Genomic DNA, 26,011 nt, shown 5'->3' with positions numbered 1-26,011 from the left:
TGGCAGGCCTTTTGATATTACATCAAACCCTTAACCTATTTATTAGAAATAGGTTTATTGTGTTGCCATTTTGCTGTCCCTGAGGTTTCAAAGAAAAAAATTTTGATGATCGTGTGTTTTGTGTATTAAGATCTCATTTGTTAGCTCTGGGGACAGTTTAATGTTTAAATTTGGAGTAGTACAAATGCAAATCTCTTGAGATTATTGAATGAATGTATTGTGACAGGTACCATCTAGTGCACAGGTCCTCAAAATGTGACCCAGGGACCCCTGGAGGTCACTGATACACGTTAGAAGATCTTCAAAGTCAAAGCTATTTACACAAAACGCTAATGAGTTATTGGCCTTTCCACTGTCATTCTCTCATGAGTATACAAGAGAGTTTTTTAGACTCTACCTGACAGGTTGACTGAAGAAGCAGATATGAGAACCTAGCCATTCTCTATTAAAGCCAGACTTTAAGGAGATTTGCAAAAATGTAAAACAGTGTAATTCTCACTAAGTTTTCTTTTGGAAAATAATTATTTTTAATTAAACATGCATTTTTATGTTAGTATTTTTTTATATAATGGGTTTGTTATTGTTATTTTAAAATAGATTACTAAAAATAGTTTTTAAATTTCCAAGTTTCAATTTCAAGTATGATAAATATCAATAGATACAACCCACATAAACAAAAGTTGGCTAAGTTCCTCAATAATTTTTAAGCACATAAAGAGGTCCTAAGAACAAAAAGGTTGCAAACTGCTGGCCTAGTGACTCTGTATACTGTGAGGCAAGAAGCACAGCCTGTTTGAGAATATGAATCATGATAGAAACACCATTATATCAGGTGGATGGTTAATTACTGTAAGTTTGATTGATAAAATGATAAATGCTACATAGGCCCCCTGAAAAGGGGTAACCGCAGTTGTAAGTGAACTGGGGTGGTTGGTCAACTTGCCACTGAAGAGAAAACATCCGTCAATTAGTAGAAAGAAATCAATGACATGAAGTGTTTCTTATTCATACTTCCACAAGTCTGTGACTGATAAAAGAATTGTCCACATGGTGAGAATTCTTTTTCATCCTTGCCTCCCATTCCCATTATGTATGCACCTAAGTTCCCCAGAGGCTATTTTGTCCAACCTGTCATAGAAACAGGCCCCCCCGCCACTTCCCGTCTTCAGCTTCTTAAAACTATTTTTTATGACCTCAGTCCATTCAAATATGCCCTGTGTTGATATGGCATTTCTGATTATGACAGAATCATTTTTAATTGATAGCACACCTGAGCAGACATATGCCTTTTCTGGAATTGTGTAAGGGAGGAGAGATGGGCGCTATTATGGGATTTTGCCTAAGATGGTTACCAGAGTCTTGGTTTTCATGGTCAGGTTTGATCTACTCAGTCAGAGAAAGATTTTCTAGGAGTGTTCATTAACTTTGTGAACACCAGAAAGGAATTTGTTGAGAATGCAGAGGTATGTAGGAAAAAAAAAAAAAATCTAGAGAGGATAGGTTGTAGGTTCTGATACCAGTTTCTAATTCAGAACATGGAACCCACAGAAGGCCCTGGACCTGCCTTAAAAGTCCATACCAGACCAGAACTACTCCCTTAGCCTTATCTGTTGTCTTGTCACACACCAGCCAAGTCGGGGTGCCTACTTGTTGCTTCAAAGTCCCTTATTATCTGTGTATGCTTAGGTCCTGTGCCAACCAAACAAACAAAAACAAAACTTACTATCTATACTCTCTAGTATCCTGAGGCCATGGCAACAGTTCCTCCTCCTCTTCCTCCTCCTCATCTTTCTTCTCTCTCTCCCTTACTCTTTATCTCCTTTTCTCTCCCCCTCTCACCTTGTCTCTCATTCCTCCATCTCCATCTAGACATCTAGAGAGTTTTGTATTTCCTTTGGATCATACATACACACATACTCTAAAGGATCAGGGAGTTATGATATCTTTCTGGTGGGAACAATCACTTCTTGCTTTAAATTTCATCTAAGAATGGTTGCCATCCTCATTTAAACAAGGTAGGGAGTTTGTATTTCCTCACTTCTGGGAAGGTTACCTGTAGGGCAAAAAGTACAAGTTGCCTAGTTTTTTTTTCCCAAAAGTCTAAACTCATCAAACAAACCAATAGAGATTAAGGAGAAAGAGAGACCTCTAAGAGAAACTCAAAGATAGAAGAATGCATTTCCTCCAAGCTGAGGGATTGGAGAGTCAACTTGGTGGATCCCCCCAGCAGGGGAGGCCTGTGTCCAGCTCCCTGAAAGTGCTCCAAGAACATGCAGGAACATTAGAGGGACCAGCTGCATCCTAGGAATTGGTCTTAGGCCCTTACAGTGAAGCCATAGACTCAGCTTACCCATGGGATCCATGCTTTGGGATGAGCTGTTTCTGAGACCAGAGAGCTTTCCCCAGTGCCATGAGGCTGTATAAGGGTCCCATAGTGTGAACAACTCCGGGAAGGGGGACCCCTAGAAATGATTGCCTGCCTAAAAATGGGGGTGTTGAGTTGTAATAAATATGATTTACAGAATAGAAAAAAATATTATTTCTTGCATACTTGAAGTTTGTGGCCTTCAAGTTGTCTCCATTACACCTGGCGACAGTAGCTCTGTTTCTATTTAATTATTTTATGTCCAATATCATGTTGGCTTTAATTTTTCAGAATCTGACATTATTACTTTTTTGACCTTTATATCCAAGTTGACGATTAATTGCCTTGCCTTTTCTCATGTTTCTTCATTCCTCTCTAGTATTCTTATCTATTCATAAGTCCCAGAGGCCTTTCTTGGAGGTTAAAGAATTTTAGGAAGAGCTATGCCTGGATCCTAACTTTATCCTTTGATTGTTGATTGACCCTTTGGTAAAATTGCTCTCTATTTTTACTCAGAGCTTAAATGTTCCTTCATTACTCAGGAATTTTTTTTCTCCAAAATCATTTGGTGGTAGCTATGCTTCTAAATTATATGTCTTTGGAGATTTATTTTAAGATGTGGATAAACCTAGAAATGACTGAAAATAGCCTGTTAAAGGCAGAAATATTAATAAATGTAAATGTTTGTCTAGAATGCAGGTGGGGTGAGGAATGTGTTGTTGCTTTTAGCTGTAAAATTGAAATGGGACCAAACCAGTTCTGTGAACTAAATGTATCTTCAAACACAGAGATTCCTGCCCAGCCCACAGGTAGGACAGGTAATTTTTAAAGCTCTTGCCTCAGTTATTTATTGCCCGGGGACTTCAAAGTTTGCATACTAGTCCAAGTCAGCTTATGAAGGACTTAGTATAAGGGAAGTCTTTGTGTTTAAGTTAAGCCCCTCCTTGCTCTGTAGCATGTGCTCTACAAGATTTGCCAAGGCTCATTTTGTTTTTTAATGTTTTTTTTATGGTGATGTTGGAAACCTATTCTGAAATATTAATTGATATGTGTGTTGAGGGGGTCACGGAGGAGGTCTGCAGAAGGAGATCTGGAAGAACTAACAGTAAGAGGGGATAAATAAACATGAAAATTCACATTACTTAATGGGGTGATTTTAATCATTGTACTCATTGATGCGTTAGTTAGATGAGGGAAAGAGAAATCTTAAATATGTTTGTGTTGTAAACATATGGATACCAAAAAAACCCATTGCCATCGAGTCGATTCCGATTCATAGCGACCCTATAGGACAGAGTAGAACTGCTCCATAGAGTTTCCAAGGAGCACCTGGTAGATCCGAACTGCTGAACTTTAAGGTTAGCAGCTGTAGCACTTCACCACTATGCCACCAGGGTTTCCAAACATATGGATTAAAAAAAAGAAAAAATTTTTTTGGATAAGTAGTACCAAATATTGAGATGGGGTAGTCTAGAGAGGGAACAGATTATGAGGAGTTAATTTTGAATATATCAGCTTTGTGATTAGACATTCAGGTGAAAATATTAAGCAGGCTGTCAAATGTATTATTCTGAAGCTAAATGTTTAAAAAAAAATGTTTACACGTGTAAAAAAAAGAAAATGTTAGGAGTCACCAACATGTGAATAGTGTTTAAACCATGGTTCCTAATGAAGTCACCTACATAATGGAGAGAAGAATGACCAAAATCAAACCTCAAGTTTCAGTATTTTGAGAACTTTAAGATGAGGAAAAGCTAGCCAATAAAACTGAAAATCAGGATGAAAGCCAGAGAATAGTATCCTGCAAACAAAAGGAGGAGAGTATTTCAAGTGGCACTGAGTGCTCACATGTGTTAATTTTTACAGGAAGATTAAATAAGATGACGAGATAATTTTCCATTGAATTTGGAAAAATGAGGATCACAGGCAACCTAGACAAGCTCAGTTCAGTAGAATAGTGGAAGACAGAAGCCAGATTGAGGAGAGATTGGAAGGAGGACATAATTCAGGGCTACTTGCAGCCATCTTCCCAGCTACTTGAAAAATTGAGAGAAATGGAGGAAGAGAGAGAGAGATAGAGAGGTAAAGCCAGTGATGACAGGGTGAGAATATTCTGACCATTTAATTTGAGAATCAGAATCCAGTGGTACCTCTACTTTCTAGTTGTTGTTAGGTGCATCAAGTCAGTTCCAACTCATAGCGACCCTATGAACAACAGAACGAAACACTGTCCAGTCCTGTGCCATCCTCACAATCCTTGTTATGCTTGAGTTCATTGCTGCAGCCACTGTGTCAGTCTACCTCATTGAGGGTCTTCCTCTTTCCCACTGGCCCTGTACTTTCCAAGCACAATGTCCTTCTCCAGGGACTGATCCCTCCTGACAACATGTCCAAAGACACAGTCTCACCATCCTTGCTTCTAAGGAGCATTCTGGTTGTACTTCTAAGATAGATCTGTTCATTCTTTGGGCAATTCAATATTCTTCGCCAACACCACAATTCAAAGGCATCAATTCTTTGGTCTTCCTTATTCATTCTCCAGCTTTCACATGCATATGATGCGATTGAAAATACCATGGCTTGGGTCAGGTGCACCTTAGTCTTCAAGGTGACATCTTTGCTCTTCAACACTTTGAAGAGGTCCTTTGCAACAGATTTACCCAACGCAATACGTCTCTTGATTTCTCAACTGCTGCTTCCACGGGTGTTGATTGTGGATGAAAGTAAAATGAAATCCTTGACAACGTCAATCTTTTCTCCATTTATCATGATGTTGCTCATTGGTCCAGTTGTGAGGATTTTTGTTTTCTTTATGTTGAGGTGCAATCCATACTGAAGGCTGTGGTCTTTGATCTTCATTAGTAAGTGCTTCAAGCCCTTTTCACTTTCAGCAAGCAAGGTTTTTTCATCTGCATAACGCAGGTTGTTAATGAGTCTTCCTCCAATCCTGATGCATCAGGGGCATCAGGATTGGATTGGATTCCCAGTTACATGAGCCAATTAGTTCTTTTTTTAGTCTAAGAGAATTTGTGTTGTGTTTTTGTAACATAACTGAAAAGGTCCTGACGAATATAGGAATGGTGAAATACCCCAGACTCGAATTTAGTTTAGAACTGGTAACCCTTTTCTTGGTTGTGACCATGGATAAAAGAGACAAAGAAGACTCTCAGTTTGGCTACCTCCATTCACTGCACTGCCAGGACAGGGAGACCTTTTCTATCTCTGACTAGTAGAACGTAGTGTTTGCAATGGCTGGTGACAATTTGAATTTGCTTCCCATTGTCTCTTTTTCTAAATGGAAATTATATTGTGATTGTCCCGTGTTCCCTGTATATTGAGCATATTACAGAAGGGTACATTTTTTATTTCGTCTTTTGGTGTCATATCATAAGGAGTCTCATCTGGATCTGATTCAAGGAATGTGCTTCCTTTTGGAGATCTGGGGATCTGAATGTGGAGCTAGATACAGTAACTAGATATGACTTGTGGTTGCCTCCTTTGGGAGTGGATGAGTTCATTTTTGGATGAATATAGAATGAAAAACCAAAAACCAAACCTGTTGCCATCAAGTCAATTCTGACTCATAGTGACATTACAGGATAGAGTAGAACTGCCTCTTAGGGTTTCTAAGGAGCAGCTGATAGAGTCAAACTGCTGACCTTTTGGCATAAGTGCCTAACTATGCTGAACAACCAGAGGATGGACTGAAATTGGCCTTTGTTGTTTTATGTCTGCCTTCTCTAGAGAACTGTCCCTCTCTGACTTCACTTTTATGATAGTTCTGTGGCTATTAGTTGTGGTATTCCTGGATAGAGGGAATAACCTTGTAGCACATGACCTAGGTCCAGTCATTTATGATATCCCATTTTCCTGGCCATAAAGATTGAGTCAGGAGAAGTCATGTGAACTAAGATGGTACAAATAGAGTCCTTTCTAAATTTGTTACCAGAAGAAAACTTTGCTTTTGTTCCAGTATGTGAAGAATTGTGCAGTGGTTAAGAGCTCAGGCTGTTCACCAAAATATTGGCAGTTCAAATCCACCAGCCATTCCTTGGAAACCATATGGGGCAGTTCTACTCTGTCCTACAGGGTTGTTATGAATCGACTCATCGCAGTGTTTTTTTTTTTTTTTAGGTATGTGAAGAAAGCTTTCTGCCTTGGGAAATAATAAGAATAAGGAAATAATAGAAGCAGCACCAAGTAGGTGTAGGGGGTCAACGGGGGTGTATTTACAGAAATTACAGAGCAATGTCTTTGTGCCCAGAAGAGATGATTAGAGTCAAGGCCAAATGAAAGAAGTGGTTTTTATTAGAAAGATATCTTCTCTATTTGTTTAATAATGATACTTTCACCTTCAAGTAATAAGAACCCAATTAAAGAGACTTGATAAGGACAGCTATCATTTCACCTAACAATAAGCTCAGAGGTGGCACAGTCCCAGCATTCGTTAATTCAGTGGCTCAAGAATGTCACCAGGAATAAAGGTGCTATCAATCCTTTACCATCCTTAATGTGTTGGCTGTATCATTATCTCAAGATATCTGCAACAATTCCAAGCATTTAGGCAGAGAAAACATCCAGAGAAAAAGAGATGTGCTTCTTCCTGTGTGTCTTTTTTTTTCAATCTGGTAAAATATTTCTCCTCTGGTTCCAGGGGCCTCTGCTGATTTGCACACTCATACGTAAAATAATCTCTGGTCTCTGAAAATGAGACCAGCATGGCCGGCTTAGTTCAATCATGAATCATGCCTTGGAGCTAGGCAAGGCCAAGCTCCGCTAAACACATGGCTGATAGCTAACCCAAATTGAGTTTCCATTAGACAAGATAAATAGGGGAAACAACTGTTGGGAAAGAGATTAGCAGTGTCTGCTGCAGTAAAGTTTATATATTGGGTCTGGGAAGGTAAGGGAGTAGCCATCTGGCAGATTCTACTTTTTCAGTGAATTGTAGTGAGGGCATCATGTGGGGTGAAAAATGGGAATGGAATTTTGAAGAGAGAGAGAGTATAAAACGATATTTGAAGAGAGAGTAGATGATAATAGCTAATTTAGAGAGGAGGAAAGTCAGATTATTAAGAAAAAAGTACTGATACTTTGATTTCAGGGCAGTATTGAGTAGGTATCTGAGATGTGTGCTCATCAATTTAAACTAAGAGTAGTCAAATCCTATTCCATGGTTTTCCTCTTAATAATATTCAATGATTGTATCTAATATTGCTGGTTTCCTGGACCAGAGAGTTAACTAAGAGATTATATATTCTTGAATATTATTCTAAAATATATCAGTACAATTTCTTGACTGTATTTGTATGGTGCAATGGATACAGTTTATCTTTCTTTGATTTTTAATGTATTGCAATTGTTTTATGAATAGCTTTTACTGAACATTGGGGTAAATATTGAAAGTCAAATTTTCATAGTGGGTTTACACAACTTCAGATGCATGATCTGGAAGTAGTCGCTTTGTTTTACAGAATTCTTAGAATGAATATTGGTGAATGTCGTTATTTATTTATTTTTTTTTTTCTCCTCCCTCCAAACTAGTTTGGACCATGGGAGAAGCGGGGACAGGTCTTCCAAAGGAGTCAGGGGTAGAATATTGGCCTTCCAGCATTGTGTGAACCATAAGTTCCCGTAAAAGTGGCTAATTAGGATGTATCAAAACTGATCATTTAAAAAATATGAGTATTTGTGTGCCCTTTTTTGTAAGCAGATATCTGATACTAGGTTGGATTGAGCCCTCTGTCCCATGCTCTTTCAAAACAGTTACTCTGTAAAACCAAGCAGCTCTTACTTAAAAAAAAAAAAAAAAAAACAAGAACAAAGAAGCAGCAGTGCCGAATACCCCCAGAGATTCCTCAACTGTGCTATCCTGTAGCTGCTAACTTGGATTTCCTCTTTCCTACTTTGATGCCTTGTTTTCTATTCCATAATTTGAATTTGAGTTTAAGCAGCATCCCTAAGGGCTTCCTGAACTGGGAATTAGGCTTTTGAAAAAACCCCAAAACTCCTGTCAAGACAATGGAGCAAATTCAAGATGGCAGCTAATATGCTGTGACTCAACAGTACAGCACAATCTTTTATGCAGTGCTTAAAGAGTGCCTCAGACCTATAATTTTTCTTTTTTATTTTCCTTGTCTTTTTCTTTTTTGGATTTGCAGGCTAATTTGATGGGCCATTTGCAAAGGGGTTGAGGGAAAGCCAATTGTCCTGTGCTGATAAACAGTCCCACCACTATATAATGGAATCCAACAACAAATTATCAGTCCTTGCCCCAATAGTCCACATGAAAAGGAAATAAGGTCCTTTTATTTTACTTTTGTCAGGTGATGATGCAAATGAGAACCAAGATTCATAGTTAAAAAGTTATTCAATGGAAAAATCTTAGCAAAAACTGCTCCTGGCAAATTTGTGTTTTCTTGTAAGTTTTAACAGAATTTTCCATTCATCCTTCTGGGGAATTTACAATCTAGTTTAAATATATGACTAGAGAAGTACCGTGTAAAAATATAGTGATTAGCATAGTAAAACCTGTTACGGGCATCAGGTCCTACAGCCAGAGAATCATGGGTTAAGACTAAAACATAGATCTCCTGATTCCAACTCAAGGTTTTTCAGTGAAGCTGAACCTGAGCTAAACCTATCTGAGTCAAAGAGATATTTGGACAGAAACACCTTATAAAAGAATAGAAAAGACATGTATTCATTTAAAAAGGAAGCAAAATGGCAGGAAAGAGAGATTTCTTAGGTCTTAAAAAAAAAAAAGACAGTAAGTTTTTCTCAGGTAGACAAGTAAATATGCTGAGAAAGAACACTAAGGACCACATAGTAAGAGGAAAAAATCACAGACTTTTCTTGACAGGCAGCCTCAGAGTTAGGGTTTGGATGTGATACAAAGCCCATAGATTGGAGGCAGACCAATGAGTGTCCAAATCCAACCTCTTCTTATTAGCTCTGGGATGTTTGGCAACCTACTTCACCTATAAAAGGAACTCCCTAGTTCCTCAAGCTCTAAATTGGTGATAACAAAAAAATACAAATAAAAGTGCTTTTAGGGTTTTGAGAAGGATCCCTGGTGGCACAATGGTTAAACACTCAGCTGCTAACTGAAAAGTCAGCCGTTTGAACCCACCAGTAGCTCCACAAGAGAAAAGACATGGCAATCTGCTCCCATAAAGATTACAGCCTAGGAAAACCTATGGGGCAGTTCTATTCTGTCATACTTGCTAGAAGTTAGAATGACTCAATGGCACACAAAAACAACAGGGTTTTGAGAAATAGAATAAGATAGTACATACATAACCCCCAGTACAATGCCTAGTATGGGGTAGCTGCCAAATGTACATTAGTTGCTGCTTTTTTCCCATACTTTATTCACTTGTAATTAAGAGCATGGGATTTTGGGATTGCAGAATATCAGTGTAATCCTTCTGGCTGCAAGTAATAGAAAACTCCTTAAACAATAAAGAAACTTATTGGCTCACTAACCAAAGACCTGAGATAGGGTGGGCTTCAAGATTGACTGGTGAATGTCATCAAGAACCCAGGTTTTGAGGGGGAGCCAAGATGGCAGAGTAGTCAGATGCTTCAGGTGATCCCTCTTACAACAAAGACATGAAAAAACAAGTGAAACGATTATATTTATGAAAAGATAGGAACTGTGAACATCAAAGGCAGTTAGAAAATGGACTGAGCAGCATGGGGAGAGAGAGATAGTTCAGAAGTGGCAAGGAGTTGCTGGACGTGAGTTGCCGCAAACTCTCAGGCACCGTTCCCTGGAGCAACTGAGGCAGGGTTGGTGGTAGTGTTCAGGACATGGTATCCTCAGGGAGAGACAGTGAGCCATGTAGCCTACTCACATCTCCAGAACCAGAGATGGAATGACGCTGTTGGCAAAAGCTAAGTACTTGCATTTGTTTTACCATGGCCTCAGCCCCCAAGCCAGATTCAGTGGCTGTCAATTTCCCTGGGCCTTAGATAGGCCCTGCTGTACTCCCTGAGCCACTCTCCCAGCCTTGGAGAAGGAATACATTCACAATTGGGGGAAAAGATAATCTGCCAGCTCTACAAAGCTGGGAAGCTCAGAACAAAAACAGCTCCTGTCCAGGCACAAATGGCCTGTAGGCTTTGAATACCTTTCAATCCTGCATGGACTTATGTGGGCCCACTTCAGGAGAATTTGCACTTGTTAGCAGACTGCAACTGTTTCAGCTGTGCAGAGGAGAGGTGGGTGTTTGATGTTTGATACTGCTTTGCCTATTAAACAGGGTCCTCGCCTACCCACATCGGAGGCCTAAGGACTGGTGGCTCCACCCACGTCACCTAGCCACTCGTGAGAGGGGTCCAAGGATAAGTGGTGCCTTCCAGTCCTTACAACTGAAAGCACTGAGTACCCATGGTCCGGCTGCAGAACCCACCCACCTGTGTACTCTAGGGAACAGGGATGCGCTTTCCTCACAGACACTCGGTGGATGGTTGTCAGCACCCTGTCTTGTTCAGAGCGTGATGCCCTGCTGCAACAAGATCCTGTACCTACACCAATCACCCCGTCCCTCCAGGACTGTAGGACAGAGCCTGTACCACTCATTTGAAGACAAATTACCTGGACACCTGAGCTCAATCCATACAAGAAAACTGAATGGACTCCTAGGTTCATATACCTGATAACAGCTCTAGCTATTTGGTGACAGGATGTTAGAGCTTCAAAGCTGAAAATAATCAAGCTAGCTCACTCAAGCAGCTTATTTGGACATATCAAAACAAAATAAAGCAAGAACCTAGGAAACAGTAAGCAACATAAAATAAACTAATACAGTAACTTATAGATGGCTCGGAGACGACAGGCAATATCAAATCACATAAAGAAGCAGACCACAATCGCTTCAACAAGTTCTCAAAGGATCACGGAATCTTCCGGATGAAGATGTCTTCCTGGAATTACTGGATGCAGAATACAAAAGATTAATATACAGAACTCTTCAAGACATCAGGAATGAGATCAGGCAAAACACAGAACAAGCCAAGGAACACACAGATAAAGCAGCTGAAGAAATCAAAAAGGTTATTCAAGAACATAATGAAAAATCTAATAGGCTACAAGAATCCATACAGAGACAGCAATCAGAAATTCAGAAGATTAACGATAAAATCACAGAATTAGACAACTCAATAGAAAGTCAGAGGAGCAGGATTGAAGAAGTGGAAGGCAGAATTAGGGAGATTGAAGGTAAAACACTTCACACCAATATATTTGAAGAAAAATCAGATAAAAGAATTTTTAAAAATGGAGAAACCCTAAGAATCATGAGGGACTCTATCAAGAGAAATAACCTACAAGTGATTGGAGTACCAGAATAGGGAGGGATAACAGAAACTACACAGAGAGTTGTGGAAGATTTGTTGGTACAAAACTTCCCTGATATCATGAAAGATGAGAAGATATCTATCCAAGATGCTCATCAAGCTCCACATAAGGTAGATCTCAAAAGACAGTCACCAACACCTATTATAATCAAACTTGCCAAAACCAAAGATAAAAAGAGAATTTTAAGAGCAGCTAAATAAGGTGGATCTGAAAAGAAAGTCACCAAGACATATTATAATCAAACTTGCCAAAACCAAAGATAAGAGACTTTTAAGAGCGGCTTAGGGATAATTTTTTTTTATGGATAAACAAAAAGTCACCTACAAAGGAGAGTCAACTAGAATAAGCTTGAACTACTCGGCAGAAACCATGTGGGCAAGAAGGCAATGGGAAGACTTATATAAAGCACTTAGGGAAAAGAACTGCCAGCCAAGAATCATATATCCAGCAAAACTGTCTCTCAAATATGAAGGTGAAATTAGAACATTTCCAGATAAACAAAAGTTTAGGGAATTTGTAAAAACCAAACCAAAACTACAAGAAATACTGAAGGGAGTTCTCTGTTAGAAAATCAATAATATCAGACTAGAACACTGGACAGAGCAACCAGATGTCAACCCAGATAGGGAAATCACAAAAATAAATCAACATTAAAAAAACTCTCAAAACAAGGAAACAGCAATGTTATTATGTAAAAGAAGGCCACATTAAAACAATAAACAGGGACTAAAAAACGTAGTACAGATCTTTCATATGGAGAGGAAGTCAAGGTGATATTAAGAAATGAAACTTAGGCTTAAACTTAGAAAACTAGGGGTAAATATTAAGGTAACCACAAAGGAGACTAACAATCCTACTCATCAAAATAAAAGAAAAAAATAAAGACTCTGCAAAACAAAATTAACAACAACGAATAAGAGGAAAAGACAATATATAAACTACTCAGTACAAAAAATTAAGTGGGAAAAACAAACTGTCAACAACACACAAAAAAAGACATCAAATAACAGCACTAAGCTCATACCTATCCATAATTACGTTGAATGTAAATGGACCAAATGCACCAATAAAGAGACAGAGAGTGGCAGAATGGATTAAAAAAACACAATCCGTCTATATGCTGCCTACAAGAGACACATCTTAGACTTAATACTTAGACTTAGACTTAGAGACACAGACGTAAAAAAAAAGTCATCTTAGACTTAGAGACACAAAAAAACTAAAACTCAAAGAATAGAAGAAAATATATCAAGCAAAGAACAACCAAAAAAGAGCAGGAGTGGCAATATTAATTTCTGACAAAATAGAATTTAAAGTTAAATCCACCACAAAGGATAAGGAAGGACACTATATAACGATTAAAGGGACAAGATACAAGGAGGATATAACCAATGACAGGGCTTCAAGATTCGTAAAATAAACTCTGACAGCATTGAAAAGTGAGATAGACAGCTCCACAATAATATTAGGAGACTTCAGCATACCACTTTCCATGAAGGACAGAACATCCAGAAAAAAGCCCAGTAAAGACACAGAAGATCTAAATGCCACAATCAACCAACTTGATCTTGTAGACATATACAGAACACTCCACCAAACAGTAGCCGAGGATACTTTCTTTTCCGGCTCACATGGAACACTCTCTAGAATAGACCACACATTAGGTCATAAAGCAAGCCTTAACAGAATCCAAAACATCAAAATATCACAAAGCATTTTCTCTGACCATAAGGCCATAAAAGTAGAAATAAATAACAGAAAAAGGAGGGAAAAGAAATCAAACACTTGGAAACTGAACAAAACCCTGCTCAAAAACAACTGGGTTATAGAAGATATTAAGGATAAAATGTAATAAAGAAATTCATAGACTCAAACAAGAATGAAAATACTTGCTATCAGAACCTTTGGGACACAGCTAAAGCAATGCTCAGAGGTCAATTTATACCAATAAATGCACACATCCAAAAAGAAGAAAGGGCCCAAATCAATTATCCCTACAACTTGAACAAATACAAAGACAGCAACAAAAGAAAGCCTCAAGCACACGAAAAAGCAAATAATAAAAATTAGGGCAGAATTAAATAAAATAGAGAACAGAAAAACAATTGAAAGAGTTAACAAGACCAAAAGCTGGTTCTGTGAAAAAATTAACAAAATTGATAAACCATTGGCCGAACTGACAAAAGAAAAATAGGAGAGGAAGCAAATAACCCAAATAAGAAATGAGATGGGCCATATTACAACATACCCAACTGATATTAAAAGAATCATATCAGACTACTACAAAAAATTGTACTCTAACAAATTTAAAAACCTACAAGAAATGGACAAATGCCTGGAAACAGACTACCTACCTAAACTAACACAAACAGAAGTAGAACAACTAAATAAACCCATAACAAAACAAGATATTGAAAAGATAATTTAAAAACTCCCAACAACAACAACAACAAAAGCCCTGGCCCAGATGGCTTCACAGCAGAGTTCTACCAAACTTTCAGAGAAGAGTTAACACCACTACTACTAAAGGTATCTCAGAGTATAGGAAAGGATGGAATACTCCCAAACTCATGCTATGAAGCCAGCATACTCCTGATACCAAAACCAGGTAAAGACACCACAAAAAAAGAAAATTGCAGACCTATATCCCTCATGAACTTAGATGCAAAAATCCTCATCAAAATTCTAGTCAATAGAATTCAATGATACACCAAAAAAATAATTCACCATGACCAAGTGGGATTCATACCAGGTATGCAGGGATGGTTCAACATTAGAAAAACAAAGTAATACATCATGTAAATAAAACAAAAGACAAGAACCACATGATCTTATCAATTGATGCAGGAAAGGCATTTGACAAAGTCCAACACCCATTCACAATAAAAACTCTCAGCAAAATAGGAACAGAAGGAAAATTCCTCAACATAATAAAGGGCATCTATACAAAGCCAACAGCCAACATCACTCTAAATGGAGAGAGCCTGAAAGCATTCCCACTGAGATCGGGAACCAGACAAGGATGCCCTTTATCACCACACTTACTCAGCGTTGTCCTGGAGGTCCTAGCCAGAGCAATTAGGCTAGATAAAGAAATAAAGAGCATCCAGATTGGTAAGGAAGAAGTCAAAATATCTCTATTTGCAGATGACATGATGTTATACACAGAAAACCCTAAAGAATCCTCAAGAAAACTACTGAAACTAGTAGAGGAGTTCAGCAGAGTATCATGATATAAGATAAACATACAAAAATCAGTTGGATTCCTCTACACCAACAAAAAGAACATCGAAGAGGAAATCACCAAATCAATACCATTCACAGTAGCCCCCAAGAAGATAAAATACTTAGGAATAAATGTTACCAGAGATGTAAAAGAGCTATACAAAGAAAACTACAAGACACTGCTGGAAGAAACCAAAAGAGACCTACATAAGTGGAAAAACATATCTTGCTCTTAGATAGGAAGACTTAATATTGTAAAAATGCCTATTCTACCAAAAGCGATCTATATATACAATGCAATTCCAATCCAAATACCAACAACTTTTTTTAATGAGATGAAGAAACAGATCACCAACTTCATATGGAAAGAAAAGAGGTCCCAGATAAGCAAAGCATTACTGGAAAAGAAGAACAAAGTGGGAAGCCTCACAATACCTGATTTGAGAACCTATTATTCCACCACAGTAATCAAAACAGCCGGGTACTAGTACACAAACAGATGCATAGACCAATGGAACATAGTGTTGAGAATCCAGACATAAGTCCATCCACATATGAGCAACTGATATTTGACAAAGGCCCAAAGTCAGTTAAATGGGGAAAAGACAGTCTCTTTAACAAATGGTGCTGGCATAACTGGATACAAAAAAAAAACCCAGTGCTGTCGAGTTGATTCCAACTCATAGCGACCCTATAGGACAGAGTAGAACCACCCCACAGAGTTTCCAAGGAGTACCTGGCAGATTCAAACTGCCGACCCTTTGGTGAGCAGCTGTAGCACTTAACCACTATGCCACCAGGGTTTCCCATAACTGGATAGCCATCTGCAGAAAAAATGAAACAAGACCCATACCTCACACCATGCACAAAAACTAACTCAAAATCGATCAAAGACCTAAATATAAACTGTAAAATAATAAAGATCATGGAAGAAAAAATAGGGACAATGCTAGGAGCCCTAATACGTGGCATAAACAGTATACAAAACATTATTGACAATGTTAATAAACTAGATAACTGGGAGCTCCTTCCTACAAGTCAAACACCTATGTTCATCCAAAGACTTCACCAAAAGAGTAAAAAGATTATGTACAGACTGAGAAAAAGTTTTTAGCTATGACATTTCTGATCAGCGTCCGATCTCTAAAATCTACAAGATACTGCAAAAACTCAGCAACAAAAAGACAAATAACCCAATTAAAAAATGGGCAAAGGATAAGAACAGACCCTTCACTAAAGATGACATTCAGGTAGCTTACAGATACATGAGGAAATGCTCATGATCATTAGCTATTAGAGAAATGCAAATCAAAACTACAATGAGATTCCAACAAGGTTGGCATTGATCCAAAAAACACAAAATAGTAAATGTTGGAGAGGTTGTTTAGAGACCGGAACACTTATACACTGCTAGTGGGAATGTAAAATGGTACAACCACTTTGGAATTGATTTGGAGCTTCCTTAAAAAGCTAGAAATGGAACTACCATACAATTCAGCAATCCCACGTGTTGGACTATATCCTAGAGAAATAAGAGCCTTTACAAGAGATATATGCACACCCATGTTCATTGCAGCACAGTGTACAATAGCAAAAAGATGGAAGCAACCAAGCTGCCCATCGAGAGATGAATGGATAAATAAATTATGGTATATTCACACAATGGAATACTACACATGGATAAAGAACAATGATGAATCCATGAAACATCTCATAACATGGAGAAATCTGGAAGGCATTATGCTGAGTGAAATTAGTTGTGAAAGGGCAAATATTATATGCGACCACTATTATAAGAACTCAAGAAATAGTTGAAACAGAGAAGACAATATTCTTTGATGGTTACGAGAGTGGGGAGGGAGGGAGGGAAAGGGGTATTCACTAATTAGATAGGAGGTGAGAACTGTTTTAGGTGAAGGGAAAGACAACACACAATACAGGGGAGGCCAGCACAACTGGACTAAACTAAAAGCAAAGAAGTTTCCTGAATAAACTGAACACTTCCAAGGCCAGCATAGAAGGGGCGTGGGTTTGGGGACCATGTTTAAGAAAACATCCTGCATCCCACTTTGCGGAGTGGTGTCTGGGGTCTTAAACGCTAGCAAGCAGCCATCTAAGATGCATCAATTGGTCTCAGCCCACCTGGAGCAAAGGAGAATGAAGAACACCAAGGACACAAGGTAATTATAAGCCCAAGAGAAGAAAGGGCCACATAAACCAGAGACTCCATCAGCCTGAGACCAAAAGAACTAGATGGTGCCTGGCTACAACCGATGACTGCTCTGACAGGGAGCACAACAGAGAACCTGTAAGAGAACAGAACAGCAGTGGGATACAGACCTCAAATTCTCTTAAAAAGACCAGACTTAATGGTCTGACTGAGACTAGAAGGACCCCACAGGTCACGGCCCCTAGACCTTCTGTTAGCCTAAGATTGGAACCATTTCCAAAGCCAACTCTTCAGACAAGGATTGGACTGGAGTATAAGATAGAAAATAATGCTGGTGAGGAGTGAGCTTCTTGGATCAAGTAGACACCTGAGACTATGTGGGCAGCTCCAGTCTGGAGGAGAGATGAGAAGGCAGAGGGGGAGATAAGCTGGCTGAATGGACACGGAAGTAGAGGGTGGAGAGAAGGAGTATGCTGTCTCATTAGAGGGAGAGCAACTAGGAGTATGTAGCAAGGTGTATATAAATTTTTGTATGAGAAACTAAATTTGTAAACTTTCACTTAAAGCACAATAAAAAATTTAAAAAAAGAATCCAGGTTTTTTTCTTATTCGTTCTCTCTTCTATTCAAAGTGTGACTTCATCCTATGCCTGGCTTCCCTGACACTTTTAGCATGGCTCCAAATAGTATTTATATCTGATAAGTAAGAGAGACCCATTATCAACCCATTGCTGTCAAGTCGATTCTGACTCAAAGGAAGAGAGAGAGTTCTCCAAATCATTCTTCCTCTCAGTGTGAGTGGCCCAAATTAGGTCACATCTCCTCAACAGCCATTGCTAGAGGAGAGCCAGGCTCTGATTGGTTTAGGCCTTGATTCCTGAACCATTCGGCAGCAAAAAGGGTGGGATTATCACCATTATCAGGGTTCCCTTCTGGAGCTGGGGTCAGTTTGGGGTTTAAGGAGTCAAACCTGATGTTTGACTGCTTAGGTTCCAATACTTACTTGCTATGTCCTTGGGCAAGGTATATAACTTTATTGAACCTAAATTTTCTCACTAAGTCTCAATTTCCTTATCTGTAAAATAGGGAGAATAATAACATGAACCTCTTACGAAGTTTTGGAGATGAATTGGGATAGTGAAATAAATGTGAAAATAAAAGGTTTCAGAGTGCCTGGCCTGTAGTGACCAGTAAATTTAAGAATTATTCTTATCGTTATTACTATTTACTCATCTAGACATTTTCATATTGTGTAATGGTTGGTTTTAAATCATCTGTCTTTGTTGCTGAAGTGTGAGTTTTTTGAGGGTATGAACAATATCACTTTCATTTTTATATCTCCATGGTCTTACACAGAATAACTGTTCAACATACTTCTTTAACAAATGTATGAATAAATGAAAGCTGTTGAGTGAATGAACAAAGGTCTGAAAACTCTGGAAGGTAGATTTTTTAAAAAAGACAACCAAATGGTGACTGGATGGATTACTAGACAGGCAGGACATGGGAACAGAATGGGCCAGATTGAGAGAGAATATATATGAAAGGAAATAATTCCAGATATAAAGAGGGGTTTTCCTTGAAGATTACAATGGTTGCAGGAAGTGAGCAAACCAAATGCAGTTTGATTTCATGGTAACCAGCTCATAGGGGCTATGATATCTTCAGATATTTTGTGTTTTACAATTTGATAAATAATCAATATTTCAATAAAACCCAGATGAGTGCTGACTGTGATCTAGAGGAGGTAGAAGAAATAACAATACCACTGAGTGCTTGATATGTTCTGGACATTATTCTAAATGTTTCACTTGTATAAACTCATATAATCCTCAAACCACACCCATGAGGTATCATTCTTTTCATTCTCAACCCCATTTACAGATAAGAAAAACAAGCGTAGAGAGGCTGAACTCGAATCGCCCAAATCGCATAGTTAGTAAGTAGCGAAACAGATTTTTTTACCCAAAAGGGTTGATGGGTTAACCATTACACTACCCTGGATCTCTAGTAAAATAGAAGGGTGCTTAAAGAAAACAGAATACATCCACACACCACCATCCATCCAAAAGTTAAACGTGTAAGTGGCCACAAGGCGCACAACAGACCTCTCAGGTCACTGAGAGCCGTAAGGCACAGCCAACAGTTCATGACGTATGTGCTCCCTCTGGCCCTCACCTTCCTCTACTACAATCCTCGGCACACAGCACACTGCCTGTAGAGCGCATCAACTGGACAAATATTTGTTAAGTGAATGATCGTGTGGCTGAATGAATGAACGAGTGCCAGCATATACGATGTGCCCACTTTATTTCCACGGCACACCAACCTTTTCACGACTCCCCATTTGGTAAGTTGTCTTTAAAAACTTGCTGGGGTAAAGGTTGAACAGCATGATGAACGTAATTATTGTCACTGAATTGTCCATGCAAAATTGTTGAAATGGCAAGTGTTTTGTTATACATATGTCCTTAAACCAGTTGCCTTCAGGTCAGTTCTGACTCATGGTGATTCCATGTGTTACCACAATTAAAAAAAAAAGTAAACAACACAAATATATGAAGTAGAAAGTGTAATCTTACCTCCCAGAGAGACCCACTGCTAAAATTTTAAGTTATGTTTCCTAACATTTGGATGCAGACATTAACATTTTATTAATTTTATAATAGATTTTAATATGCATATTGCTTTTCAGTTTCATTTTATCCAACCTAATTGTATATCCAGACCATCTTTACATTTACTTCCAACAGCTGATGTTATTTCATTATATCCTAATTTACACTATTCCACTGAAGATATACTTTTAGATTATTTCCAGCTTTCTCTACTACAATGTTCCAGTGAACATCTTTGTATTTTCCAACTGATGTATGCTTTGAGGAGGGGAATAAAGTTCCAGAAATGGCATTGTTGGAATATCTTTGAAATTAGTATGATAGTTTCATACATCCTCAGAAACAGTCCCAAAATCATTGGTAAAAATAAATATATTACTCAGACTTTAATTGGCATTCCTTTGATTACTAATGTGATTAATCATTTCTTATAATTTTATCATTTATAGTGCTTACGGAAACCCTGGTGGCATAGTGGTTAAGTGCTACGGCTGCTAACCAAGAGGCTGGCAGTTCGAATCCACCAGGCGCTTCTTGAAAACTCTATGGGGCAGTTCTACTCTGTCCTGTAGGGTCGCCATGAGTTGGAATTTACTCGACGGCATTGGGTTTGGGTTTTTTTTGGTTATATTGCTTACATAGTGAATTGATTTTTCAGAACCTTTAAAAAACATTTCTAAAGATTTTTATGTGTTTATGAAATCTTTGTCAGTTATGAAACAAAACACAAACTTGCTTTGCTCTTCAAGATGAGACAGAATGCTTTGCAACAACACTTGGAGTCATGAGAAAAGATACTTAGAGATAATCCAAGGCCCCAGAGGATAAAGTAGGAGTTGGAGTGAATATAAAGTTGTGTGTCCCTTTTAGAGACTCAAAATTATCGCTGAGCAACAGAGAAAAAGCACAATAAGCTGTCTGAATGAAAGCAAAAGCTAGCCCAAGAGCTCTCCAAGGGAAATAAAGGGGCCAGGGACTATCAAACTACCACTTTCCTCTCAGGGAACTCTACGAACAGTAAAACAAAGACAAAGCCACCATTACATTTTTTTTTTTTTTTTTTTGCTTGGGGTTTAGCATAGCTCTGCCTTTAATCAGGTTTTAACTTGAAATTCCTGCTTTTCCTTCCAGCTCTATCCACCCTGCTGCTTATGTAGTAAACATTCAAGGGAGTCAGAGGTCTTGCTCTTTCTAGAGAGCTGTAGCCCCCCAAGAGTTAAGTTTCAAGACCATCTGTGGACCACAACATAGGTTTGCAGACTCAGCTGTACAAATAAGGTGCAATCCTGAAACACAATGAAGATGAGTGTTGAGATCTTCGCACTAGAAATCTCTCTGCCTCTTGTAACTATGTGGTCTCATCCCTTGCCCAGAAAGAGCTTAATTGTTAAAAAATAAATAAAATCAACATTCTTTTACTCTCTCTATACTAACCATTTGTCGTCTATAAGGATTGAGCCAGAAGCTATCTTCATATGTAACAGATACCAGTGGAAGTCAATTCATTTATAAATTAGACTTTTAAAAGGAGCTTTAAAAAAGCACTGCACTTACACATCCTTACACGAAAATACCTTTAGCTTGCAGCTTCTGAAGGAACAAGATCAAAACTGCTTGAGCAAGTTTCCCAGCTGGAGGAAAAACTAGAGGCTGCTGACCATAAAGAAGGCAGTGGGGAACCATATGAAGAAATTGTTCTTGCCAAAAACCAGGTATGTTGTGGAGGAAAAATAATCTTTCTTTTAAATATTATCTAAACTTATTGAAACTGGCAATTCTGCCAAGCCATTTCTGCTTGGGTTGGAAGTTCATATTTAAGTTCAAGATGGTGAATAACAATATTTGTATTTGTTATAGGTAATTTTATTCTTTGGTGAATATTCACATGCAAAAATTAATTTTTTTTCAATTTTGTTTGATATGTATCCTTTTGAACAGTATTAGCTGAGTGTAATATTTATAAGTGGTATTAATTACACAACTGTTGCTTAGTTTCTGAGGTTGAAGCTAATGAAGGAATACTTTCTTTTAGTGTAGTAGAACAAGCAGATCATAAAATTTGGCATATGTTTTTAGTCAATTACTTGATTGAATTAATCAGTCAAAAACTGATTAATCTCTGAATCTCTGGGCCTTTATATATGTGTTATTATATAAATCTACCTCTTATTCAGCCCAAATGACTTTGTATCTGCCTTTGCAGTACATGCATATTTTTGTATGACAGTATGTATGTATGTATGATATAAGGTGAGTTACCATTAACTGTATTACATCAAGCTAACACTATTTTTCCCAATCATTTCCTAGTTTTTAACATATTTATGTGCTTCCTTGTTAGGCTCTTCCATATAATGGAAGAGGAGCTGGGATGGGAGGAATGGTTTCTTCAATGATGGTTCTTAAAACATCTAGCTGAAATAATGCTGCTATTCACAAGATTTGAGAGCAGGTAGATATTTATATCTGGAATACTTTGAATAGTAAAAGTTATGTACTTTTCCCCCCTACTTTTTCACTTTTCAGTGCATTGAGAAATTACAAGCTGAAGTGAAAGCATCCCAGGAACAGCTTATAGCCCACGTAAGTGTTTCCTTCTTTCTCATCCTTTTATTTATATTATTGCCATTCTAGTGAGAGGTGTCTGCTAGAAACCAAATCATAAGATTTAGAATCTATACTTCTACAGATTGTACAGAGTTGCTTTCCGTAGCTAGAATTCTAATTTATGCTGATGATAAAAATTACAAAAGTGAGATGTTCTCCATAACTAGATGGTTTAATCAGGTACCATCAGGGAAAGAGAACTGAAAGCTAAGGGTAGAAAAACAAGGAAACCAGGCTAACTTAGTGAGTGGATAAAAGTGGAGAGTTGCAGCATTTGTAGACTCAGAATATAGATTTAGAACAGTGCTTCTCAAAGTGTATGTAAGGATCACCTGGAAATTCTTCTTAAATTGTCCAAACATCCTGTTTCCTGAATGCCTGGGAGGGGGCCTAATAATTTGCATTTCTAGGTGATATTAGATCCAGGATTGTGCGGATGCCAGTAGTTTTTGGACTGCGGTTTGAGCAGTACTGTTTTGTAGTTAAGAATCTGCAAGTGACCTTATAAAGCAGCTAGAGTACATAATTGCCCATGTTCTGCTACAAGGGATCCCTGAGGGCTACCCTGTGCATTTCTAGGGTAAATTTCATTTACACTTTAGCCTTTTTTTTTTTTTTTAGTAATCCATCATTGCTCAGAGAACAACTAATGAACATTTTCCGTCACAATACCCATGTGTCTTCATGCTCATAATCCAGTCTTCCTGCCACTGTTCCTGTCCAAGAACCTAAACAACCCCCACACCTCAAGCCTTTTAGTCATCTCTTCCATCTACATCTAGGTGCCACAAGATTAGCCAGATTAAGAACACTGTCAGTCCTGTTACATGGCCAATCTTAACAACATCAGGCTTCTCAGGCAGATCTGAGACCTAAAAGGCTGTAGTCGAGAAAACTTGCAGAAAAGACTGTGCGAAATAGTAAATGCGCTGACCACCCCTTTGGGGTTTGAAATGAGCTGACCTGGACAAGGTCTTGGTAATCTCTTCGCTGCAATGCTGAAGAAAGAGAAAAACTAATCTGTAGTGGCAGGTGCCATAGCTTTTGACCCTAAATTCAGACTCGTTTTTGACCTTGCATCCTGAATTGACCAATAAGAAAAATGACCAAGGCCTGTTTTTGTGACCTTGTGATATATTCAGACAGAAGTACATCTCATTAGCCCAGTATCCTGTCACAAACACATCTCCCCTAGCCTACCTGAGGGTACCATATAGTGACTATTGTCAGAGGATGTCCCCTCATGCCAGGTTGACATCTTCAGCCACACATGGCAGGGGTTCTTAGCTCAGAATTTTTTAAGAACAGGTGTATTTACTGGGTTTCTGATATTAGCTTGTGGTGTCTTTTCACGAAAAACTGGTTAAAAAAACAGTCACAGGTACTTTAGGAAAATTCCTGTTGTGTCTTCTTCCATGCTTTGTTTCTACGGATTCATGTCCTGTATCATGTTGTTCCTGTCTCAGACTTGTCTGATCTGGGGTTGCTTCTTTGTATTAGAATATTAATACCAATGGCCAAGACTCTCATCATGTGTAATTGTTCAGTGTTCAGGTTCAGATGTTACATGTCCAGGTATAATCATCAAGGTTTTGCTTCAACTCCTTAAGAAAAAATAAAGTAAAAATAATATGAATAACAGTGTTTATTACTCATGTGTCTAGTGTGTGGTACGTGCTATATATATATATATATATATATATAAATATATATGTTAATCTCAGTATAACCTAACAAGGTGGGCATTATTTTTCAGATGAGAAAACTGAGTCATAAAGACGTTAAATCACCACGATCACACGTCTCACTCTAAAACCCTTGCTTTTTTTTTTTTTTTTAATCACAACCTGCTGCTTCCCTGAATTGTATTCTCTACAGGCCATTTGTGGTGTCAAAATGGTATTTATAAAGGTTTTATCTTCAGTCTCCTTCTATCTCTCAATTTGCTCTTAGTGAGTCGTCATTCATAATGCTTCAACTCTCACTTCCATTCAGATAAACAGTGTCCTCCATGCCCACCAAGTTCTTGCTTTCTTAATCATCTCCTGATTACAGCCCTGATGCTTTAATGGCATTTCTTAAAACATTATTCCTGGGCGGGGGGGGGGGGGGGAACATTCTATAGAATTCTAATAGGCATTCTGAAAGGAAAAAAAAAAAAAAAGAAGTAGGGAGGAGGGATAGGAAACAAAGTTAAGTTAAACAGGTTTATTTACTGCAGGACTTATTAGTGTATAACCAATTTCCAAGAAATGGCTGTAGTATGTCACTTTCCAAGGGTACTTGACCATGCATTGTGCTTTACAGCACACATGTTTGAAGACTGTGGCCATATCGCGTAAAGTCAAAGCACTGTACTTGCTAAATGTGACCTGAATATCTTGCTGACACCTCAGCTCAGTGTATATAGAAAGTCAATTTTAGCATTTTCTATTCCTATTTCTCAAGTATGTTCCTCTGTGTGTATTCCACAGCCATGGCGGATACACACTACCATTATTTATTCTAGATGTAGACTGTAAAAAAAAAAAAAAAAAAAAGCTGTTTTTAAATCCTAGCCCCCCCCTCCCCAACAGCTCCATCAGCATCCCGTTAGTTGTCAGGCCCTGAGTACATTTCTATAAGTCATCACTTGCCATTTCTTTAAGTCATTCCATGCCCATTGCCACTTTCCTAGTTCTTTCTTAAAAAAAAAAAAAATTTTTTTTACCATCTTATATTTAGCTATTGTGACTGACCCCAGATTATTAGCATATGTTGGTTCACAACTTTCCCAACACAAAGTAGCCTGCTTGGCTTTGACACCAAGCCCTGTTTGCAGAGTAGACAAAGAATTAAAACCATGTGTAAAGATTTGTGGGTAGAGACAGAAAACCAAACAGAGCCAAAAGATAACTTTCTCAAGGAGGATGTAACTGATAGTGGTGGCAGAGAAGAGAAAGCAGATCAAGGGACAAAAATATCGGGAATGGAACACAGCAAGTTGGGAGTGAGGATTTTTCTGGAATAGGAGATTGTAAGGCATCTGGGTGTTTGGGGGGGGGGTACTGAAGATTAAGAAATGATAAGGAGTACTAATAAAAATTGCCCCTTAGCATGTACTTGAAACTCTAGTGTTTGAGAAAGTCATGAGTAAAATTTGGAGTTCATGTTTGGGCTGTAACACTGCTCTAGGACTTGGCCTTGGTAGTGGTCTCCTGCGTGTCCTGCTTTCAGCCTGAGTGAGGGCACAGTCCTTACCCTAATCTCCTTCTTCTCCCTCTTCCCTACCACTCTGCCTCATACTTGAGTAGACTAGTAAAATGGAGCTGCTTATCTTTCTTTATACCTCCTATCTTAGTCATCTAGTGCTGCCATAACAGGATTACCACAAGTGGAAGGTTTTAACAAAGAGAAATTTATTCTCTCACAGCCTAGTAGGTTTCAAGTCCAAACCCAGGGCACCAGCTCCAGGGAAAGGCTGTCTCTCTCTGTTGGCTCTGGAGGAAGGTCCTTGTCCTCAATCTGCCCATGGTTGAGGAGCTTCTCAGGTACAGGGACTCTGGGTTCAAAGGATGTGCTCTGCTGCCCCATGCTGCTTTCTTGGTGGTATGAGATCCCCAACTCTTTACTTGCTTCCCTTTCCTTCTATCTCTTGAAAGGCAAAAGGTGGTGCAGGCCACA

General features: G+C 38.5%; 1 protein-coding gene across 1 annotated transcript in view; it reads left to right on the top strand.

Annotated features, from left to right (window-relative positions):
• The window catches only part of CCDC192 (coiled-coil domain containing 192), a 206,817-nt gene that overhangs the window by 15,408 nt on the left and 165,398 nt on the right, over positions 1–26,011 (top strand). The window contains exons 3-4 of the mRNA XM_064279700.1: positions 21,322–21,453; positions 22,268–22,324. Of these exons, the coding sequence (XP_064135770.1) occupies positions 21,322–21,453; positions 22,268–22,324 (189 nt within the window). The remainder of the gene's footprint in view (positions 1–21,321; positions 21,454–22,267; positions 22,325–26,011) is intronic.

This window comes from Loxodonta africana, chromosome 2, assembly GCF_030014295.1.
Source record: "Loxodonta africana isolate mLoxAfr1 chromosome 2, mLoxAfr1.hap2, whole genome shotgun sequence".
Classification (NCBI taxonomy): Eukaryota; Metazoa; Chordata; class Mammalia; order Proboscidea; family Elephantidae; genus Loxodonta; species Loxodonta africana.
The sequence above is the reverse complement of the archived record's forward strand: the minus strand, read 5'-3'. Positions and strand labels throughout refer to the sequence as shown.